General features: G+C 62.1%; 1 protein-coding gene across 1 annotated transcript in view; it reads right to left on the bottom strand.

The window, feature by feature from the left end:
* Positions 1-21584, bottom strand: part of INPP5A (inositol polyphosphate-5-phosphatase A) — a 179572-nt gene that overhangs the window by 28321 nt on the left and 129667 nt on the right. The window contains exons 7-9 of the mRNA XM_079713026.1: positions 17541-17593; positions 16000-16119; positions 5619-5703 (exon numbers count right to left, since the gene is read on the bottom strand). Coding sequence (XP_079569152.1) covers positions 5619-5703; positions 16000-16119; positions 17541-17593 — 258 coding nt within the window. The remainder of the gene's footprint in view (positions 1-5618; positions 5704-15999; positions 16120-17540; positions 17594-21584) is intronic.

Raw genomic sequence — 21584 nt, 5'->3', positions numbered from 1 at the left:
CATCTCAGGGGCCCAGGGGTGGGGAGGGTGTACCTGCCACTCTAGTGGGGGACCAGCCACCAACACCAAAGCCCAGCCAAGCCGGCTTCTCGCTGGGCCAGCCCAAAGGATGACCTCAACTTTCCTCGTCAAGGGGGTCACCTGCCACCTCCAGACAAGACGCCGCCGGCAGACGGAGGTCCCGCGTCCCCAGCCCTGCGTCTCCTCGGACCTTCTGACCCACACGACTGACTGCAGTGCTGTCTGGCGCGCTCATGGTCACCTTGGGTGCTACGCTGACCTTGGGCAATCTGGAAACCGTCTGTGGGGTGACCCACCAGCTGAGGACACCGGCCTCCCCAGGAACACGGGTCGGGGCCGGCATGGCCTCTCCCACCCCAGGACCCGGTCTGTAGGCACGAAACGCCGGTGTCTCTAGAGGGTCACCGCTGAGGGCAGCCGCTCACCCGGGGAAGGGACAGCTCGAGGCCTGGGCCCCGGCTCAAGCCTTGGCGCCTCGTCGCTGACCGGTGCTCGTTCCTGGGCCGTGCTGTTTGGAAGGAAAGGGCAGGTGGCTGCACCTCCTGGGCACAGTCCTTGGCGGGGGTGGGGCAGAGGATGAGTTGCCTGCATCCCAGCCCCCTCCCCCTCTTCCCGGTGCCCCAGTGCCCACCTGGAGGCCGCCTGCCACCCTCAGTGATGCCCCCGAGCAGTGCCTGAGAACCTGCAGGACCCTGTGGCCCCAGCCAGGCCTTGCCCACCAGGCGGCCCATCCCCAAATGTGCCCCGCTGACCCCCCGCTGTGCAAGTCCCAAGAAGTGTCCGCCTTCGCCTCCATACAAGGCTCTTCTGTAACAGGCAAAGCCCCTGAAGAGGTGTCCCGGAGCCACGGAACACCCGGGCGGCCTTGTTCTCACGCTGCTCTGTGCATTCTGGGAGCTGGGGCGGCTGGTAGGCCTCGAGAAGCCATCCACTCGGTCTAACAGCCTTTCGGGAAAATTTGGAGACCTTTTCTCTGGTGTCCACAAAGTTATCTCTAAGTTGTTTCTACAGTTAGAAACCCTTTCAAAAAGCCATGCCGGCCAGCAGACTGTGATGTTCCAAGAGGTGCTTCCATGGTGTTTGAAAATTCAAGACCTTAACAGGTATTAGCTTAACGGATGCTACTGAAATTAATCTTCAGCAAAAGAAACTGGGTCTTTTTCAGTTAAACTTTTAGATCTAGCTTTGCCCACAACTGTGTTTTCTGAGTCAGCATCGATCTCTCCAGCGGTGGGAGAGGAAACGGGGCTCCGGCAGGAAGTCCCCAAGTCCACGTCCACCCAGACCTCAGCCCACGACTGTTTTGTCAACTGGGGCCTTGGCAGATGTGACTGGTCAACGTTCTCGAGCCGAGCTCACCCTGGATTCAGGGTGGCCCAAGTCCAGTGACTGTCCTCACAAGGAAAGTGAGGCAGGGAGGAGCCACGTGAGGACGGAGCAGAGGCTGCGGTGACGCGGCCACAGCCCAGGGACGCCTGGGCCACCGGAGCCCAGGAGGCAGGAGGGAGCCCCCCCGACCTCAGACTTCTGCCTCGAGACCCGGTGTCCCAGCCGCCCGGTCTGTCCCGGGACACTGGCACAGGCGGGGACACGAAACACAACACAGGAAGGCGCCACCAGGCACAAGCTGTGTCTTCTGTGGGAACTTCAGAACATACCAAGTTCATTATAATTTTCTTGATCAGCTGGACACGTCTGGGGCCAAAGGGGACGTGGCAACCCGGAGGGGACACGCGGGCACAAGGGTGGGGTCCGGGTGTCACGCGCCACACTATCCGTCTACGATTCCCCCGTTGGATCCCTGCTTCTCCGCCAGGGCGCTCGGCCTAGGGACTGCCTGGCAGCTTCCTGCACAGCCTGGACGTTTTGTGAACAGCTGATGACTGTGTTGATGAGGCGTGAGGAGAAGACGGTCTTCAATTCCTAGGGCTAAAGTCTTCATTTGACCAAACGGTCCTAAAAACTCGCTATACCAAGAATCATACTCCACGTGTTGGGAATAAAAATCATTTCCCATTGGTTTGCTTTACTTACACAGTAAACTGTGTGCAGAGATATAAGTTTTCATCAACTGAACAGCCATTTATCCACAGGATAGATGGACCGTATGGTTTAAAGAACCACGTGCACAAGAAAACCCTCCAAAAATTAATGCACGAATCTCAGACACATCTGTTTACTCATCGAGCAAATAATTCAATTAAACACTATGGATTCCTCCCCCCTTTGAAAGCGCCAAATTCATAGCCCTGGACAACGGAGCCTTGGGTTTCTCACGTGTGCGGGTGCACGGCCAGAGCAAACACTCCCTGGCAGCAGCGGGGCAGGGGCAGTGTCCAGCAAGCTGTCGTGGGCAGGCCCAGAGCTTGGGGGTGCGGGGGTGTCCTGGTGGCATTCAGGTCCACTTAGATGTGCTGCCACACTCTGGGCGGCTCCCAGAAGAGGCTGCGAGGAGGCTGAACGGAGCCCTGGGTGAAGCCGCCGATTCCGTGAGGGAGACTCCGTGTGCCCGGAGCACGAGGGTCTCCTGGAGCTGCCCCGCTCCGCCAAGCCCGACGCCTACCACCAGGCCCGCCGGGAAGAGCTGCTGCTCAAAACGACCACGTCCGGTCGGGGTGCAGTGGGACCTCCTCGGGCCCGAGACCGTCCTGGCCACGCCCCCTCGCCGGAACCCGCTCTCCCGCGTGGGGCGGGGCGGGCTGGGGGGGCGGGCGGGGTGGAGGGCCCCTGCTTCCTGCCCCGCTGTGGTGGGCAGCCCGCCTGGGTCAGCCCTCGCGTGCCCTCGTGGGCCCAGGACCCGTCCCTGCCATGGGTCCCTCTGACCTCTCAGGACCACTGACATGGGGTCCCCAGCACAGTCCAAGGGGCTTGCGATTAAGGCACATGGAAATGCCTAGCCTAGAGCGACGGATGATTGACTGTTTAGGAAATGACCTCCCGGGGGAAGGGGCCACACAAATGCGTAACGTCTGTGACTCTTACCAGCAGCGGAACTGCTGCTCTGCACCTGACCTCACACACAGCCGCCCACACAGGAAAGGGGCAGACACTCCGCGCCCCACACCTTCCCAGGTGTGCTCACCAGCTGCCCGGATAGCGGGACACCAAGGCCGGGGGCAGGTCCAGGGGCAGCCAGGCCAAGGGAAGCCGAGGGCGGGGGAGGCCAAGGCGGGGTCCGCAGGGGCCCAGGAGGGGAAGCTTATGCACACAGTTCCGCTTCCCTGAAAAATCAGCTGTTTGTGAGAACTGCCTACAGAAAACAGCATTTCACGTAGTTCGTTATCTAAGTCAGTTAATTAGTTGGAAAAGCTCTCGAGAACGAAGATCCCCTGTACTTTCCTGAAGGAAGAGGAACTTATTAAAACCTGGGCAGTCCACCAAATATCAAGGCTTTCGGCCTGGAGCTTTCAGGCTGTTGGTCTTTGGAGACGCTTGGGGCCCCCGGGTGGCCTTCAGAACAATGCACCCATCGGGGGTCTCACTGTGGATCCACAGACCAGGCAGCCCCTCAGCACTCGGGGGGCACGCCCTCTCCCTCCTCCGCGGTCTGGTCCTCAAAGCTCCACTGCTCGGGGGACGACCTCGGGCTGTTCCTGACCAGGAAGTGGGCGCCTGCGTCCCTGCTCAGGCTCTGCACCCTCTCACTCACGGTCAAGGACGTGTGGCCGTGGGTCCTGTACCACCAGCCCCGACATCCTGATGATACCGGGGCCGGCCTGCCAACTCTGGGAGGAAACACAGAAGGATGGAGCAGCCCAGCCGCGGGCAGCACCTCCCTGGCCGAGTCCAGGGTCCATCATGACCCCGGCCAGCACCGGCCACCTGTGCGGTCACTGTGTGGCAGGAGTCCTTCCTCTAGGGGATGGGACAGGTCCCTGAGGTCAAGCCAAGGTCTGAAGGTGAAGGGTCAGGAGAAAGGGCGCCGGGCAGAGAAGTCTGGGGACGGGGAGGGGGTCACGTGATCAGCGGCAGCCACACATGTCACGACCGTGCGTAGTCGGCCCGGCTCCGCTCATGCTCCCTCACGCCCGCTCAGGTCCAGGGCCGTGTCCTCCCGCTTCCCACTCAGTAAGAAAAGGAAATCACGACTCTGCAGGAGCCTCCCCGCCGCCGGCCACACGCCCAGCTTGGCGCCCCCCATGGAAACCGGAACCCCGCATGCGCCACACGTCCCGTGACAATTCTGCCCGTGTCCAGAGCCGCTGCCCTTTTTGTGGCATTTGTTCTGCTGGCAAAGAAAAGGCCACTTTGGAAACCTCCCGGACCTTTTCCCAATGTGCCTGCGGCTGGTGGCTCCCGTCCATCAGCTCCGGTCTGTCCACGGCCCTTAGACGGGGCCCTCGGGCGAGCAGAGAGGCCGTTCCAGCACAGCGGGCTCACTGGGTCCAAGTACCAGCCAGAAGTGACGTGCACTCGGGGGCTCACCCCAGGAAAACCAGCGCAGCTAAAATACCAGAGGAGGCGCTGCTGGTGAGGGTGCCTGGCCTGCGGGCACTGGGCCGGGCTCCCTGCGCCCCTCACAGCATCACACGTGCACCGGCGGATTTCAACAGGCGGGCATTGCACCTGTGGCTCGAAGGCCCAGAACCCATGGGACCTTGGATCCAGGCTGCTGATTGAGCCAAACTCAAAATGAGGGGGGAAAAGGCAGCAGAACCAAATGCAGGATGTCATGGTCCTCAGTGGAATTCATTTGTCTATCTGAAACCACTCCGAGTGGTCGAAAGCCCCCTCCCCACACTCAGGCGCCTCTCACCGCTCAGTTTTAAGAGAGAATCCTCTGCCGAGAAGGGAGGATTACTTGTACCTGAGACGCCAAAGGAGGATGACAAGAGGGGACCACCGGGGTCTCCCCCTGCTGTTTCCACCATCTCTGCAGGCGCACGCGTGTGTGTGCCCCGCTTTGGACAGGCCTGGACCGGACCCTGCCCTCTGTGGTCTCCCTCCTGCACCCGGGCCTGGGTGGACCCGCTCACCTTGGGTGGCTAGCGGGCGCCCCTTTGCTGCAGCCTGGGGCCCTGCCATCGGTGCTGCAGCCCCAGGAGAGCAGGGCAGGCGCGGCAGCAGGGCTCAGGACCGCGGACCGTCTGGGAGAAGCCGGCCCCACGCGGAGGAGACCACGCTCCAGGCCACGTGGCGGGACCTGGTGGGGCCGACGAGCTGGCCGTCCGACCTGGGCGCCTCACGGCTGGTGCCCATCCAGGTTCCACCCACGCCTGCTACTCAGCGGGAGCGTCCCCCAGGGGCCTGAGGGCACCCAGGAGATTCCCACAGCTGGGGGAACTGGTGCGTACGCTGACCAGGGGCTGCCTTCACACAGGCCGCTTCCTCCTCTTTGCTCTCCCGACGGCCAACAGCGGAACCTCCAGGCTCGGCACACGTGCGCCGACGGCTGGCGACCCGACCGCTGCCCAGCTACTCGTTCGGAGGGGCGCCCATAACAGCCCCCTTTGGACAGTAAAACGTTCTCCATTAGGAGTTTCCGCCTTAAATAGAACCAGTGAGCAGGGCGGTGGGAACGCGCCCATCGAGGATCAGGGGCCTCCGCGGTTTTCCCAACACGACTGAACACGCGTGAGGCTCCCAGCGTGGCCTACCTCCACCACGGACTTGGAATCCAGCCGGAAGTTGAAATCGCCAAAGACGAAGTAGGCTGCCTTCTCGAATCGCTGGTCAGTGACTCTGGGGGGACAGAAGGGGGGGTCACTGAGGGACGGTGCCCGCCACGCCCGGCCTCTCCCCACCCCACACTTCCCACCGCCTCCTGCTGAAGGACACCTGCACCCCAGTGACTGTGATCGACACGCGTTCCCCAGACGGCGCCAGGGAAGGAAAAGGGCCCCGCCACGCGCCAGACACGGGAGAGCCGCCAGCAGCGGGCGACCCACATGAGCCCGGGACGCCTCCGTCTGGCCCGTGGGCGGTTCCTCCCCTCGGTGGTGGGCACCTGACCTCATTCTCAGCGTTGTAGCTTCTTATCCCCACGTGGATGTTTGGAAGCCACAAAGTAAGAGGAACTATTTTTTTTTTTTTAAGCTAAGTATTGCCTTTGCTCAAAAAGTTTTTTCCACGTATTTTAAATCAATCACAACTTATTTCAGAGAGATTTTTCAGCTGAGAAACGCACACACGGCAAATGTGACAGTGATACGTCAGCGTCACCCCCACCCTGGCCCCGAACAGACCTCTCTTCCCCGGTAAGAGGCCAGGACACCACCCAACCCCGATCCTCCACTCACTCACTCCCCCACCCCCTCCCCGCCCTTGGTGGCAGCAGGGTCCCGGCTGCACTGACCTCAAGGGCAAAGGAAGCAAGCGCGGGTCACTTCCAACTCAAAGCAGAATGCGAACCACGGCTAACAAGACAACCCGCAGAGCAGACGTGTGGTCTGGGTGGAAGGGAAGGGAGGTTCGGTGACCCAGGTCCCCAGTTCCGCTGCCCATTGGTGGCTGCACTGACACCCCCGCCGAGACGGAGCAGCAGGGCCCACGGGCATAGGGTGGGGCGCCGTGCCCATGGCCCACGTGCTGCGATGGACTCTGAGAAAATAAATATTAAAGGCAGGCAAAGCCGGGAGCACCCCTCACCCAGATCAACTCAGAAATCTCTGGCCAGCACCGAGAAACCCGGGCGCCGCCGGCCCTGCCCCGTCCGGCCCCCAGTGCAGAGGGAGCAGGCGTGCCCCCAACCCCGGGGAGCGGCCTTCCCAACTTGACGCATTAGCCTGAGAAAGGAAAGGTGACTGACAGCGATGACATCACCGCTGTTTCATGACGGTGGCCGCTGGGCTGGAGGGACAGTCCTGTCCGCACCCCCGGGGACGGCGAGCTGGCGGCTCCTGCTTGCGCCTGGCCTGCTTTCCTTTCTGGTTCCTTGCCTCCTGCTTTTTCAACTCCAAGAGTTTCCCTGTAAAGTGTGATGGTGATGCTCTGTCTGTGCTCACGGTACCTGTCACGCACAAGCCTTAATTTTCACGCAGGAAACACACCCACATCCCCCCAGCTGCTGGCCCCTCTCCCCGCAAGGCTGACTCCCGACAAGTCCTTCTTTCATCTTCCTGGCAGAGTCTGTAGGGCAGCCTTAATCCATCTGGAATTACGTGTGAAGAAGGGATCTTAGTTTATCGATTTTCCCAGCAGTCGACGGATCCAAACCCTTTATGAAACATTCAATCCTCTTCCCCTTGAGTTTGTACAGAACAGGAGTCCCTAGATTACATGGGTCTTTTTGAGACTCTCCTTTTCTGCAGATCTTTTATCTATTCCTGTATGCTTTTAAATCACAGGACTTCTTATGGGGAAGCCCTGCTTGTTGAAATTCTTCTAGGAATTGTCTCAGCTGTTTTCATATTTTCTTGCATGTTAATTGCTGTATCACATAGATAATTCCACAAAAATCTTGTTTTCCTGTTTAGTTGGATTGATTCTCACACAGGCGAATTTGAAGACAACGGACGTATTTTAACAGATTGTCATAAACAGTGCAAATAACAAGTAACGTCACTTCCTGTGTTAAAAGTTAAGTCTTTCTGGGCTTCCCTGGTGGCGCAGTAGTTGAGGGTCCGCCTGCCGATGCAGGGGACACGGGTTCATGCCCCGGTCCGAGAAGATCCCACATGCCGCAGAGTGGCTGGGCCCGTGAGCCGTGGCCGCTGAGCCTGCGCGTCCGGAGCCTGTGCTCCGCAACGGGAGAGGCCACAACAGGGAGAGGCCCGCGTACCGCAAAAAAAAAAAAAAAAGCGAAGTCTTTCTGTGGAGGAGACGTCACTCAGGGATGAAAACACAGGGAGGCCGGCGGGTCGGCCCTGGGGTTGCCGTACGTCCAGGACCGGCCGTGTGCCCCACCCCCTCCCACCCCCTCCCACCCGCCTGGCACCCGCCTGGCACCCGCCTGGCACCTGCAGGTGAGGGGGAGGACCCCGCCCCCACCGACTGTCTGCCAGCGGGAGGCTGTCCAAGCCATCGTGAAGAAAGTTAATCTCTTCTGCCCTTACACAACTTTAGAAGAAGAAACGACCTCAGACAACCTGCACAGGTTCCTGGAAAAGCCGACAGGGTGTCCCGCCCTCAGGACATCGGGGCACGGACTCCATGGCCGCCCATCTTCTGGGAGGGGGACCCCGTGCACAAGCCCCACCAGGAAAGGAGAAGCAGCAACGTCCCTCCCGGCCCCGCCTCCCAGGACCAGTGAGCGGATGAGAGAGACACAACCACTGGGGCTCCACCACACTGTTCTTTAAAAAACCCCCAAACAGAACTATTCACTGCAGCCCTGCCAAGTGACTGCTGGCTGTGTGCAGAGGCCAGAGACGCCTGCAGCCCCGGGGCCTGTGACTGGGGGTGGGCACAGGGGCTGCCCCCCGTGCCCTCACCCTCCAGCCTCACGGCTCTGGGGCCCCACGTCACCCGCTCTGCGCCCAGCAGCCGCGCAGCCCCAGCACAAGGACCGCCAGTCCCTGCAGCTCCCCGAGGCCCGTGGGCCCCAGCCCGCCCGGAGGCCCTCGGGGGCACCTCCCGGCCTCAGCCCCCTCCCCCTGCGCCCCCGGCCCAGCAAGGCTGCCTCCAAACAGGAGCCTGGGGGGTGCCCGTTGGGGTGTCCCCGGGGCAGGGGGCTGGGGAGCAAGCTAGCACCACGCCTGGGACCCCGCGAGGTCTGGGCTCAGCGGTCGCACAGCACCTCCTCACCATCGCCACTCGGACCTCAGGCCACTCAAGGGGACTTCTCTTTTCTTTCGTTCTTTTTATTTATTTTTTAAGAAAAACTAAACCAAACAGAAGCTTCGACTTGATTTACTGAAGGAAGGAGGGCGAGCTGTCATGCTTCCTGGGCAGAAACACTTTAAATGTCCAGTTTAAACCTACACATTTTATCCTGAGGGTGTATCAGCTTCTGTTTATTAAGAAGCCCAGAGCACAACGTCCTCGAGAAAAGTCGGTGCGGCAAGCGGAGAAGCCTCTGCGTCCACAGGCGAACCAGCCGCTCTCTCGCAGCTTCTTACACTTAACGTGGTGTCGGGTCACACGCAACACCTGAGCAAGGCGACGGGGACACGCTCAGACGTGAGGCCAGGGCGCTCACAGCGCCCCTCGGTCCTGAACTATTTCTCGAGCCAGAGCATTTGCCTTAAACCTTGGCTTGGAAAGCCGGGCTCCAGCCCTGCGGCAGGAAAGGCTGGGAGCTCCACGTTTCCTGGGGTCGAAGCCTTGGAAGGTGCCTGAAGGCGCTGGAGGTCACGGCCACGCTAGGTCTCCTGATCCAGGGGGCCACGAGGGATCCGCGGGGGAGGCGGCCAGGGGCCCAGGAGCCGAGGGACGCGCAGAAGGTCCGGCCCGGGCCCGGGCCCGGGCCCGGGCCCCAGTCCCCACGCGGGCGGTTTCCCGGGAGGCGTGTGGAGGTGGGCGGGTGTCAGACGATCCGGGTGAAGCACAACCCCGGCTGACCATCCTCGCCGCTGACGGATGGGTGGGAAACGAGGGACCAGGAAGCAGTGCAGACGGCCGACTGCACCGGGGAAGCAAAAGACTATTTGGCTAATTAAATGGCAGAATCCATTTAGAGGTAATTTCCTTTTTAAAAGAAAACAAATTTCAGATTTAATATGGGACTAAATCAACTTTAAAGATCTCTGGGGGTTCGGAGGGAGAGAACGCTGCATCTGGCGGCCTTCCTGGAACCTGGAACCCGGCCCCCGCGGCCTCCCTCCGGTGACGGACGGGGTGGCCCACGGTGACTGGTGACGTGATTTCATCAGCGTGTCTCGGATCTTGTAATTCTATCATTAAAACCCTAAACTTTATCATCTTTCCGTGCCTTGCTCCTGGTGATGTGATGGCCTGAGCCCATAAATAACATCGCCGTCTGAGGCGAGATGGAAGGGCTGTCACGGGGAAGCCGTCGCCCGAGTGCCAGACCGCGGCCCGCAGCCCTCACTTTTAATTTCAACATAGTGCCATTTGGACCAGCAGGAAAAAAGCGTTGTTTTAAAATTAATTACCTTGTCAGTAGCTATTATGATTAAAAAGTAGGTCCACATCAATACCATGTGCCTAATTCAGAAAGAGAATTACAAGAAGAGCCATAAAAATCAATGCTTTAGGCCCTGAGAATGGAGTCTCTTTCTGTTTTGACGGGCGATTTCATGACGCCAGGAACCTTGCTGTGCCCAAGTGTCCCCACCTGCTCAGGCTGCCTGTGCGGAAGGAAGGGGCCGAGGACGCCCCGCGGCTTGAAGAGCCCGATGGCAGAGGCGACAGCCCTGAAGAGGCCACAGATCGAATACCTGAGGTCACACGTTTCTACCGGGGGCGGCTCGGGCCTTGGACAGGACGCCGGGCGGGGGGGGGGGCAGACGAGGGGCCGTCGGGCCTGCCCACCAGGCTGCACTCCAGGGTCCTTCCTTTGTTATTTTTAGCTACTGAACGTGGTGGAGACCGACCTCAGGTTTCGTCTCAGATCTGGGAGAGGCCGTGTGCTCAGGTCAAACAAGTTGAAATAGCAAAGCACGGACAGCAGGAGGTTCCTACGACTGGCCGCTGACTTCAGGGTCTTCGGAGTTCCCCTTAGTCTTAAAGCATCGGATTGAAGGGTTTATCACACGTGCATCTAAGCCGCCTTCTACAGACCGACCTTCCTGGAAGCTATTCTCAGGACTGCACGCTTCACTCTGTCCCGCGTGCTGGCTTCGGGCTTGGGCCGGTGGGGCTGGCAGCCCCGGGGGACAGTCCCCTATTGTGACAGCTGCAGGCATGAGGAAGCCCGTGGGGAGGAGGGCTGTCCCAGACGCACCCGAGGCAGACACAGAGGAGGAGGATCCCGTGTGAAGGCAGGAAGGACACATCTGGGGGACGGAACCTGAGCTGAGTCCCAGCGATGCATGCGCCCCGCCAGCCGGCACCACGCGTTCCTCCAGCCTGGCGTCTACCCAGGCCTGGCGCCCCAGTGACCTGTGAGGTCTCCCACACCTCCTGCAGCACAATAAGGCCACACCCTCGGGCAGCAGAACGGGGAGAGCACCGGTGCGGCCACTGTGGCCGGTTACAGAACCCCCTCTTTCCCGTAAGCTTCCAGGGGCCGCGCCCGGCTCTGAAATGCCCCTCTGGTCTCAGCCAGCTGGTGGCCGGAGCTCAGCCGTTGGAAGGAGGCTATGAGGCCTCGTGGGCGCTGGACTGTCCCTGAAGCCTTACGCTGAAGCCCAGCCCCTTGAGACAGTACTGGAGACGCAGCTCTCAGGAGATGATCCAGGTCAAATGGGGCCGTGAGGGTGGGCCCTGATCCGATGGGACAGGTGTCCTCGTAAGAAGAGGCACCAGGGCTTCTTCTGCCACCTGAGAACACAGCAAGAAGGCAGCCAGCGGCGTCCAGCAGGAAGGGGCCTCTCCAGAGCCGGACCACGCTGGCCCCTGACCCCAGACCTGTGGTCTCCAGAGCTGAGGGCAACAAAGTGCATCGTGGCCGTAGGCTCTCCAGTCATCTGCACGGTTGGTCCGGCTCCAGCCTGGGCCTGAGTTTCCTGTCTGTGCACCGAGATGTCCTCCAGCCCACGAGGCTGCCTCTGTCGGGGGGAAGAGGAGGGGTTCAGGCCCCACCATGGCCGGCACTTCCCAATCAAATCGCTGTTTGTCACCCTCTGGATGTCCACGCTCCCTTTGATGACAACGGTCTCCAGGGCAGGGCTGTGGGTGGAGACCTCCTGCAGGCGTCAGGCTGAGCTTCCCGTCAGCAGTTCTCTCATTCGTTCTTTAAATAGCATCATAATATTAAATACGCCTTTTCTGCTCAGATGCCACCAAAAGCCAGAGAAGGAGAGAAGACCCCTAGCCTCCTGGGGCCACTCAGTTCCCCCACGTACCCAGAAGAGAAAACAAGAGCTGGAGGCTCAGAAAGCCGAGGGAGGCTTTAAGACTTTTGATACCAAAGAACGTCGGAAACACTGCTGAATGTCAGCAGCTTTCGGGAGATGCGGACCATCCTGCGGTCCCCGGCCCGGGTGAGCACGCAGCCGGCAGGGCCGCAGTCCGGCGGAGAAGGACGAGACGTCCTGAATGCTAGCGAAGCCCTGAGAACACCCCAAAGTCAGGCCAGCAAGATGGTGGACGAGCACGGACGGAGCTGCCACGAGGGACATGGAGCTGGTGTGGGAGTGACGAGGCCAGGATACGAGCCATAGTGGGAGGTGCCCGTGCTGCCGTTCACGTGACGCTCCAGGATATCACGTAAGGGGCTCACGGACGCCTGCATCCCCCAAAACAACAGAGGATGCAAACATACAATAAGAACGTATACAATACATGTTAACGCACACAAGCGGTCCAGGGACGTGCACGGGGTCCGGGAAAGACAGGCACTGGATCAAGACGGCGGGGGGGCGGGGGGGGGCGGGGCGGGCACGACGAGGGTCCAGGACGGAGAGCACGGGGGCACCGACGGCCCCTCGTTTCACTTCTGAACAGAAGGACAAGCACGGAAAACCGTAAACCCGACACTGCCGAGGGGAGGGCGCGTGACTTTCATCGTCGCCTTCCACACCTCGCTGGAGGCCTGACGCCAAGAGCACACGGGAGCCCAGCGCCCGGGCTGAGGAGGAGCTGGGGCGGCGAGGACGCCGCCTGGCGGGCCCGGGACTCCTGCGTCCGAGCTGGGCTCCAGACAGACACGGGACGGAGGGAGGCCTGAGTGCGGAGGTGGGGGCCACAGGCACCAGAGCCCGCTCTCGGGGCCACCGGCCACGTGGGGCGTCCCGATGACCCGCATCCTTAGCACGGAGCCTGTCTTTGCCTGGAGACCGGCGGCTTTTCTTCTGCTGGCTGACCAGCGAGGCGAGTTCTGGGAACGGCCCTAAGAGAAACCCTGAGACGAGGGTCTTTGAGCAGCTGACAGCTGACGGATGACCGCCCGCAGACGACAAAGGGGAGCTGTGTGGCGGCCGCATCACACCGCCGCGCCCTGGGAAACTAATTGCTTCGAATTGTTCCGGGCGGCATTATTTTTCTGGCAATCATTTTCTTTGAAAGCCCAAAATGAGCATGAAACAACTCTTTTGACCGGACATAAAAGTTAAATGTCCCAATGTTGATCAAATTAACTTCAGCGCTGTGACAATGGACTGTATTTGTGAAGAGATACTAGGGGACAAAGGGGCGCTTTATGCCGAGATTTCACAGTTGTGATGTAAAAATGTTCCTGAGGACCTGGCCCGGCCGCATTGCATAGGGAGACACAAGAGCCCTGTCACTTGTGGAAAAAAAATCTTACTTCGCGGCCGAAAGCTTGGGAGAGTCCAGGAAGGACTGTGTGAGCTGCAGTCTCTGCTGCCGAGTTAATGCCCCAAACATTTCCCAAGAGCGTGACTGTGCGCCTGGAGAGGGACCACCTGTCCCCACGGTGGGTACAAAGGTGCACGCGGCCCGCACAGCCCCCCCAGAGCCCCGAGGAGGGTCTGAGCCACCCCTCCAGGCGGACAGGACCCCAGGCCCCGTGCAGAGGCCCCAACACAGCTACTGCAGTCTCTGAGCCTGACGGCCTTTGCTAATTAGAGGTTTGTCTTCTTTTAACCTTGCAGAGCGAGAGGGTTTTTTTTTTAATTTTCTTTTTTTTTTTTTTTTGGCCCCGACTCGCGGCACGTGGGATCTTAGTTCCTGACCAGGGGTCAAACCCACACCCCCTGCGTTGGATGCACAGAGTCTTATCCACTGGACCGCCAGGCAAGTCCCAGAACAAGAGATTTAAAGCAAAGAATTATTGCACAAAAGCATCAGTTATAATTTACCATAAAAACCCAGACGAACCCACTGGCCGCCCTTCATTAACACTGGAAATCCTATTTTCCAGAGTCTCCAAGGGGGAACCCTTCCCACTAAGCCCGTCGCAGCAAGGGCGTCATGGGCGCGGTGCTCGGCAGGGGACATGCATGGCGGGCGCTGCTCGTAGCGTAAACAATTCTGAAAGTTCACACGCTTCAGACGAGAGTTTGATGCTCAGGGTTTTTTGTTTTTTGTTTTTAAATAAGCTTTTTTATTTTGGAATAATCCTGGATTCACAGAAAAACTGCAAACACAGCACCGGGTGCCTCTCGGTTTTAACCTGAGGTCCCCCCACCAGCTCGTGGGGACAGGACCTGGGCTGACGTGCCACCTTTCCCGGGCCTGACACCCTCGCTCGGATGGAAACGCGAGCCTGCGAGGCTTTACAGGGAGATTAAGCCGGGAAGGCGGGCTCCCCTCGGACCCCGCACTGTTTCCCTGCATCCACGCCGTCCGCAGACAATGTTCCCAGAGGTTCCCAACGCCCTGAATGGGAAACTGTTGGTGGCAGCGTCCATTCAAAGGGCCAGCATGGCATTGTCCTCCCAGTCGGCAGAGAGAATGCGGTCTGCTGGTGGCTGCCAAAAGGTTAGCATCCCCGATGAAAGGGCGGCCCGTCATTCACCGCCGACAGAGCGGCCCTTTGTGCGGGCGGCCCGGCCCCGCGCGGCGGAGGTCCGGATGCGGCTGGCTGAGCGTCCCACAGAAGCCCTTCATGGGGACACAGAGCCAGGGAAGGGCCCGAAACCCAGAGGCCGCTTTCCCGGGGGCCGCAGAGCACAGGCGGTCGGGGGCAGTGACGCATCCTCGGGCCATCCGTCTGACGAACTGACCACAGCCGCCAAGCCCAGCTCATTCCCCATCCAGCTGGCTCTGGCCCCAAAGGAGGCCCCAGGGAGGGCCCGGGGACCGCAGGGCCCCAGCCGCGCCCCAGCCGAGCAGCCCCGGGAGGCCGGTCTCGCCACTGCGAGATGACCCCTCCCAGGAGGGCTGCTCCCAAGTCTGATGTGACCGCACGCGCCCCTGGGCTTCCTCCTGAACCAAGGCACCGTGTGCATCAGGCCAGTGCCGCGAGGGCGGACAGCCCGGGGCCTCAGCACAGACTGGGCGATGCTGGCGCCTGGCTGTGGACGGGGTGAGGGCAAGCAGACCCCCGTGTCCCCTACGTGGGGCCCTCGGACGGGGCAAGGGGCCTGCTCTCCGGCAGCCCGGAGGCGAACTGGTGGCCACTGTCTCGTCCCGCTGAATGGCGGCACGGGGACAGGCTCCTGGCCTTCCGGCTCCGTCCAGGGCGTGTCTCGGCCGAGCACGCGCACAGAAGGAACAGGCACAACTCGTGGTCCAGGCAGGCTGGCGAGGTCCTGGGGAGATCTGAGGCCCCGCCCCAAGCCCACGCGGACCAAAGGCCCCACTTAGGGCACGGGCGCTGGTGGGAGAGGACTCCAGCTGAGGACTCGGCCGCTGGACGCGCTCCGGCAAATCAGGGCCCAACGCAGCCTGTTAATCGGGTGCAAGGAGCTCCCTTTCTTTCCCAGATGACAGCCCATCAGCGGCGACCCCGTGAGAGGTCACATGAGACCGTCGCAGACAGAGGGAGGGCCCCAGAGGGCCCAGGGGGGAGGTCCTGAAAACCAGCTGTGACGGGGGCCAGGGCGGTCAGAGGGGAGTGCTGGGAGCCCGGGCAGGCGACGGGAGGAGCTCGCGCACTGTGACGACCATTGAGGGTGCCTCCCCTCTGGCCAGGGGCCCGCAGACGGGCCAGGAAGCTGGGGCAGAGAGGTGCGGGAGGCGGCGCTCGGGCGGGCAGGGCAGACCTGCCTGGCCAGCCACTGCAAGGGGCCTAGAGCCGGAGCCCGGCGGGTGGGCCAGAGTCTGGGAAGACTCAGCCCGTGGCCAGCGGGACCCCAGGCCAAAGGAGACGAGACCTCCGTCTGCCATGGCTCATCTTCCCCCCCCCCAGATGGAAAAGAAAGTGAGGCCACCCTCCATCCAGCGCGTCTGGACGGGACAGTGGGAGCCTTGGGGCAGGGGTCGGGCTTTGCGCATTATCCCTGGGTCGACATTGGCAAGTTTCGTAGTTTTGGGTAAATAGGATACAGCTAACTAGGAAAATGGCTGAAAAAGCCAGCCGCGCTGCTCCCCAGAGGCAGGCGTGGGGAGGCCCCCCTCGGTACCTACCTGTCGAGCACGTAGCCCAGGGCCTTGTGCCGGATCCCCGAGTACACAGAAGGGCTGGTCTCCCAGGCAACCAGGTTGGAAGCATCGTGGAAAAGATGGATGTTCACCAAGTCAAAGGCACTGCGGGGACAGAGACAGGAAGCTCGGAGGCGGGCTGGGGCTGCCGGGCCACCTGGGTCCTCAGGGCAGGTGCACCCACACTGCCCAGGCGTGTCCTCCCCCGAGGTTTGGTCAGAGAGGACACACAAGACCCGGAGTCCTCACACACTGAAGTCCCCACATGGACGCGGGTACTCGGCCTGCGGAAAAGGGAGCTGGTTCTCTGAAGAAAGGGACCTACACAGGATCCCAGGAACTTTCCTCAGAACGGGGGCGGGGGGGGCGGGGGGAGCGGGAGGGAGCCCGGGGAAGGGACGACGGGGAGGGGGGAGGGGACAAGGCCCCTCCCCAGGCCTCAGCTCCCTCCGCGGGCAGCTGGTGCTACAGCCCGAAGCCCCCTGTGCCGCTCAGTGTTCACCATGGGGTCCCTGTGCCACGGGGGTCACTACGGGATTCATTTCACTCTCCAGAAGAAGCCCCAAGCTCACAGCCCTTGGAAAATCCTTGGGGAAACCCCGGCAGCCCAGTGTCACCTGGGCTTCTGCACAGACGTGGCGAGGGGGGTTCGGCCTGTCAGCCTCTCGTGCCCAGGGAGCCCCGGGGCATCGCTGCAGCCTGTCTGCCGCACAGCAAGGTGGGGGTCATCCGCGGAGCTGGGACCACCGGGCCCCAAGATCCAGTGAGACACATGCGCTGACCTGGCAGCACTGTCCCGGGCCAGGTAAAGAGCTCGAATTCTCTCCTATGGCCTCATGAGGACCCACTGACCCCAGGAGGCCACCCTGTGCCCCTCCCACGCTGCACCGGGGGGCCCGTGGGACTGAGGGCAAGGGCAGGAGTCGGGGGGGCAGGTCAGGACGGCTGCGGCTGTCTCAGCTCCCTCTCGCGCTCTGGGACCCTGGCCCCAGGGAACGCCCCGACCTGCGTGGCCCCACGGGGGGGGGCCCGCGTGGAAATAGCGGGGGGCTGCGGTCACTGGCTGACGCTGGCACCTGACGGGAGTGCGGCTCCTGAGGATGGGCTGCAGCCTTGGCCTGAACAAGCTAGCGGCAGGTCGGGCCTCTCCCCAGGGAGACACCCCAACCCCAGGACCTCACAGTGCAGACTGTGGCCCTCAGTCCCCCGGGCCCGACCCCAGGTGGCTGAGCGCACGTCAGGGAAGCAGGACCCGCTGCTGGATGCAGCAGCAGGGGGACCGCCATGGGGAGGGGCTGCCAGGGCACCCACGGGGTGGGGGGGCGGGCGGGAGTGAGTGCTGGGACACCAGAGTCATGCACCGGGCAACCACGCTCTGTGTCCCACGGAGTCGTCAGAACAAAAAGGGTCAAAGAGTAGAGGGTCGGGTCAGGTCGGGCAGCCTTTGACGGAAGTGCCCCCCGCACTGCCCCCCGCAGTGCCAAAGGGGGAGCGTCCTGGGACGCAGGGGACCACAGTGGACGTACCAGTCCGCAAGGCACCACCTCGTCCGGACGAAGCCTTTCCTCGACCACTTGCACTGAAAAACAAACAGGTCGCACTTGTCAGCAGTGAGGGGGGAGGAGGGCACGCCTGGCTCACAGGCAGTCGGGGCGCCGAGATAAGTGGGACCACACGGGCTCCGCACTGGCTGCGGGCAGGGAGGGGACCACGAGGCACGACCACCACCGTCTCCCAGACTGGGGGAGGCTGCAGGGGCTCAGTCGGCCAGGCCATGGGGAGCCCCAGTGGACAGGAGGACGCCCTTGGCCAAGTTCAGGGGGCCCCGAGCGGCGGCTCCAGCAAGACCTCCTACGCAGCTGGCAGGCCTGGCGGGTGACAGGACGCGTCTGAGCCGGAAGGAAGCTGCGCGGTCTGCGTGGAGAGGCCGCCACTAGCGGGCTCGGGGCCTGTGGCGTCATCGCCGCGAGAGCCGTGCGGGACCCCGGGAGGCAGACAGACACAGAAACCCCATCTTTACTTCTGCTCCTCCAACCCCACCTCGAAGAAGAGAACTTCTGCTGGAGAAGCTGGGAGAAGCCTCGCTGGGCCGCCGCCCGCCCTGCTGTCCCGCAGCTGGGGTGGCACCCGCCCCGGCCACCTCGTCCCCTCGTGCTCACGCTGGGCGGGGAGGAGGGCGGGATGCAGCCGGGCTGCCCAGCAGCCGCCCTGTGACGAAGGACGTTCCGTGCTGGGGGCCGCGTGTGACAGTGTCATAATCAACTTTCACTTAAATGGCCCCACAGCACAGGGCAGCTTCACGGCCTGAGCAGTTGTGGGAGCGGGGCTCCGCCTGGCACGCCTTGCAAGTCCGCGGGAGGCACTGGGGACCTTCCTGAATCCCTGATGGCAAACTTTAGGGTGCTGGAGGGAACGTCTGCCTTCTCCGGGACCCTCCGCCCACATCCCAGGGCAGCGTGTCAAGCGTCCCCAGAGCACAGGGGCTGGTCCTTGGGCGGGGGTACGTGGGGCTGTGCCGTGGTGACAGGCGGGGGCAGAGGGCGGAGACCGTGTGGTCCCGGAGATGGTAGCCGAGTGGGACCCAGAGACCGACGCGGCGAAAAGCACTGCCTCCTGACGGCCGTGTCCAAGGAAGCGGGGGCCCAGGCCAGCCACGAGTTTCTTTACTTCGTGCAGACAGTCTCCACGCGCCTCCCTAACCACTGTCCCGTTTGTTCCTACTCCCCCGACAGCCACCCGTCACGAGGGGCTCCTCTCTCCTCCGCTCCGTTCGTTCGGCGCCCCGTGGGCTCCTGACCCCACCCCCCGCCCAGACTACTCTCGCAAGGTCGCCACGGCCTTGAGTTCCGGACGCGTCCTCAACGGGACCGCTGATTCACTGACCCTCTCTGACCACGTCTGGTTCAGAATCCAGCCCGCTGCTCAGTGCAGCGCCTGCGGGACCCAGGAGCCCTCGAGGTCGAGAATCGCACCCAAGGTCACATGGCAAGTGGCCACCCGCTGGGGCAGGCCGGACGTGGGCCCGGACAAATCCACCCAAAGGTCCGTCGCCTTCTCCCACTGCCGCAGCGGGAGTGGGAGGGGGTCGCCACGCGCACCGGCTGTCGAGGGCGCCCCGCCCCGCCTCGGCCTCTCCGGGAGAACCAGCGACTTGTCTTCCGTCTGGAGCCACGTCCTCCTGCAGAGAGTGGGAAGCGGGCGCCGCCACCCTGGTGCCCTCGTGCACATTCGAAAACCAGGAGCCGCGGCACAGGGCGGCCTGACTCCTGGGCTCAGGGCGAGCCTGCGGAAGCGGGACCAGGGTCTGGGCCGGTTCCCTGGGAGCAGCCGGCAGGGCAGCCTGCGGTCAGCACACATGCAGGGAGGCTGGGGCCTCCAGCACAGGAGCTTCCGGATGCAGATGCTCGTTGCAAACGGAGGCGGGCTGCAAGCGGGCGGGGCTGGGCCTCTCTGCCTCTTCCCAGCCCAGTGCACGCTCCCAGGCTCCGTGGTCATCGGCCGCCTTCTCAAGCCACCAAAGCCTCCAGGCGACGGCAGGCGGGACGGCAGTGGCTGGGGTGGCCCTGGGGTGCCCCCCCCCCAGTTCTCAGAGAGGCTCTCACATTGGAGTGGGGACCATGTCACGCCTGGGGCGGGGGGAGGGGGGGACTGCCGCATCGTCCACCCGACAATATTACGTCTCTGCCCAGATGCCCTGTTACTAGGATTCCTTTACCAGCAGATGGATGGCAAATACAGGCGGTTTCATCTACTAAAAGACGGCATAAATCACGGTGAGAAAAGGGGGGCTGCGGGAAGGTTATCACCACCCAGCCTCCCCGTGAAAGGCCCGCTTCAGAGCATTAGTGAAATTAATTCATCTTTCATAAGAGCTTGGAGCAGTCCCTGTGATGTATGGTAACAACCAATTTCTCACTACGGGCAAGAGCAAAAAAATGCCTCGGCCCCGACTGACTACACAGACCTGCTTTTTAAGAATGGTCTCACGGTGTCTGGAGTGCTTCCCCCAGAGGCAGCATGTGGAATTCGCGTCAAGCCAAGAGCGCCCACAAGCCACCAGGGAAAGTTCTGTCGGTTTTATGTGCAGTGGGCTGTAATTATTTGGAATTGCATCATGCCTCCATCATGGTAAGTACGTTTAGATTGCCCTTAGTGACGGTAATAAAAGAAAGAGAAATCAGTCTTAAACTAATTCCCTCCCCCAAAACGTGTTCCAAGAAAGCTAAAGGCCTGGCCTGCAGGCCCAGCAGGAGGGGAGCAGCCACAGCGCAGCCTCCTGGGCACCGCGGCCCTGCCCGGCGGCCTGCTGACCTGACACACGCCGGGCAGAGGCTTCTAGTAGCACACGGGAGCCCGTCAACGGTCCTGGAGTTTCTTACACCTGAGAAATTCCACGCAGTTGACATCAGAAGCATTTGGGTTTTTCTCAGTAAGATTTTCCTTCTGTTAATTTATCGAGATGAGAGGGAAATGAACAAGCCCTGAAAACTCATATGTCATCAGACCCAGCGGAGCACACACTCAGGCAATTCCGTGGAGCAGAACAGGGCCCCCAGGAAGGCCAGCACCCCAGGGCAGGGGTCACCTTGTCCCAGCAACACGCCGCTCTAGTCGAGACATTGGGGTCTACCCAGAGACTCCCCAACCTCCTCCCCCCAGGGACGCACTTCCTCCTCTGCCTGCGGATGACAGTGAGGCCGCCTGGAGTTGGGTCTGAGGAGGGCTCAGCCACCCCAGCCGGCACCGGCCAGCACCTCGGAGGGCACAGCACATGGGGTGTGCAGGGAGGTGGGGACCTCGGCCACACCTGCCCCCACCCCCACCCACAGGTCAACCTCAGCCCAAGCCTCACAGCCGCCTGGGCCCTGGAGGGAAGAGAAATGCAGGGAGACGCCCAGACACGCCGCGGCCTGGGGAGGGAGTCTGCGCAGGGCAGAGCCTGAGGGCCGGGGGGGCAGGGAGACCCTCAGGAGGAGGCCACGGTCAGGGAGGGATGGAGGCCCGAGCTGCAGGGGCGGGGGGCAGCGGGCAAGGCGGGAACGCAGAGGCTCCTGCCAGGTGCCGGACACCTTCTCCAGAGGAAGCAGTGGGGCCCCCTCCGCCCACCCAGGAGGACACGGTGACTGTCACAGAAGCCTCCTCTTCGGGAGCATCACAGCTCCTGGATGACAGATGCTGGGAGCCTCCGGTGACCCCAGCTCCGAGGGCACAGGTGACGTGAGAGGACCCCGAGTTCTGGAGTCATCGGCAAGTGACGAAAGGATGAGGGACAGCTGTGGGCTGAGCGAGTCCCTGGGGCGACGGGGACCACGCGCTGGGCGTCCACCTCGAGCCACGTCACCCAGGTGCGTCCCAGTCCCTGGCGGGGGGCGCGGCGTGGGAACTCCATCCCAGGCACCAGGCGTCCCCGGGGTGGGCAGTGGCTTGGGGGAGCAGCGCCTCGAGGGAACGGGCGGGCTCGGGAAGAGCAGAGGCCCACCTGCCGTCCCTGCCACCTGCCAGTCACAGGCCACGGGCTCGCCCTGGCACCTGCCGCGGCTCAGGACTTCAGTGGCAGTTAAAGGGGAGAG

Source organism: Hyperoodon ampullatus (genome assembly GCF_949752795.1).
Source record: "Hyperoodon ampullatus genome assembly, chromosome: 1".
Taxonomy (NCBI): Eukaryota; Metazoa; Chordata; class Mammalia; order Artiodactyla; family Ziphiidae; genus Hyperoodon; species Hyperoodon ampullatus.
The sequence above is the reverse complement of the archived record's forward strand: the minus strand, read 5'-3'. Positions and strand labels throughout refer to the sequence as shown.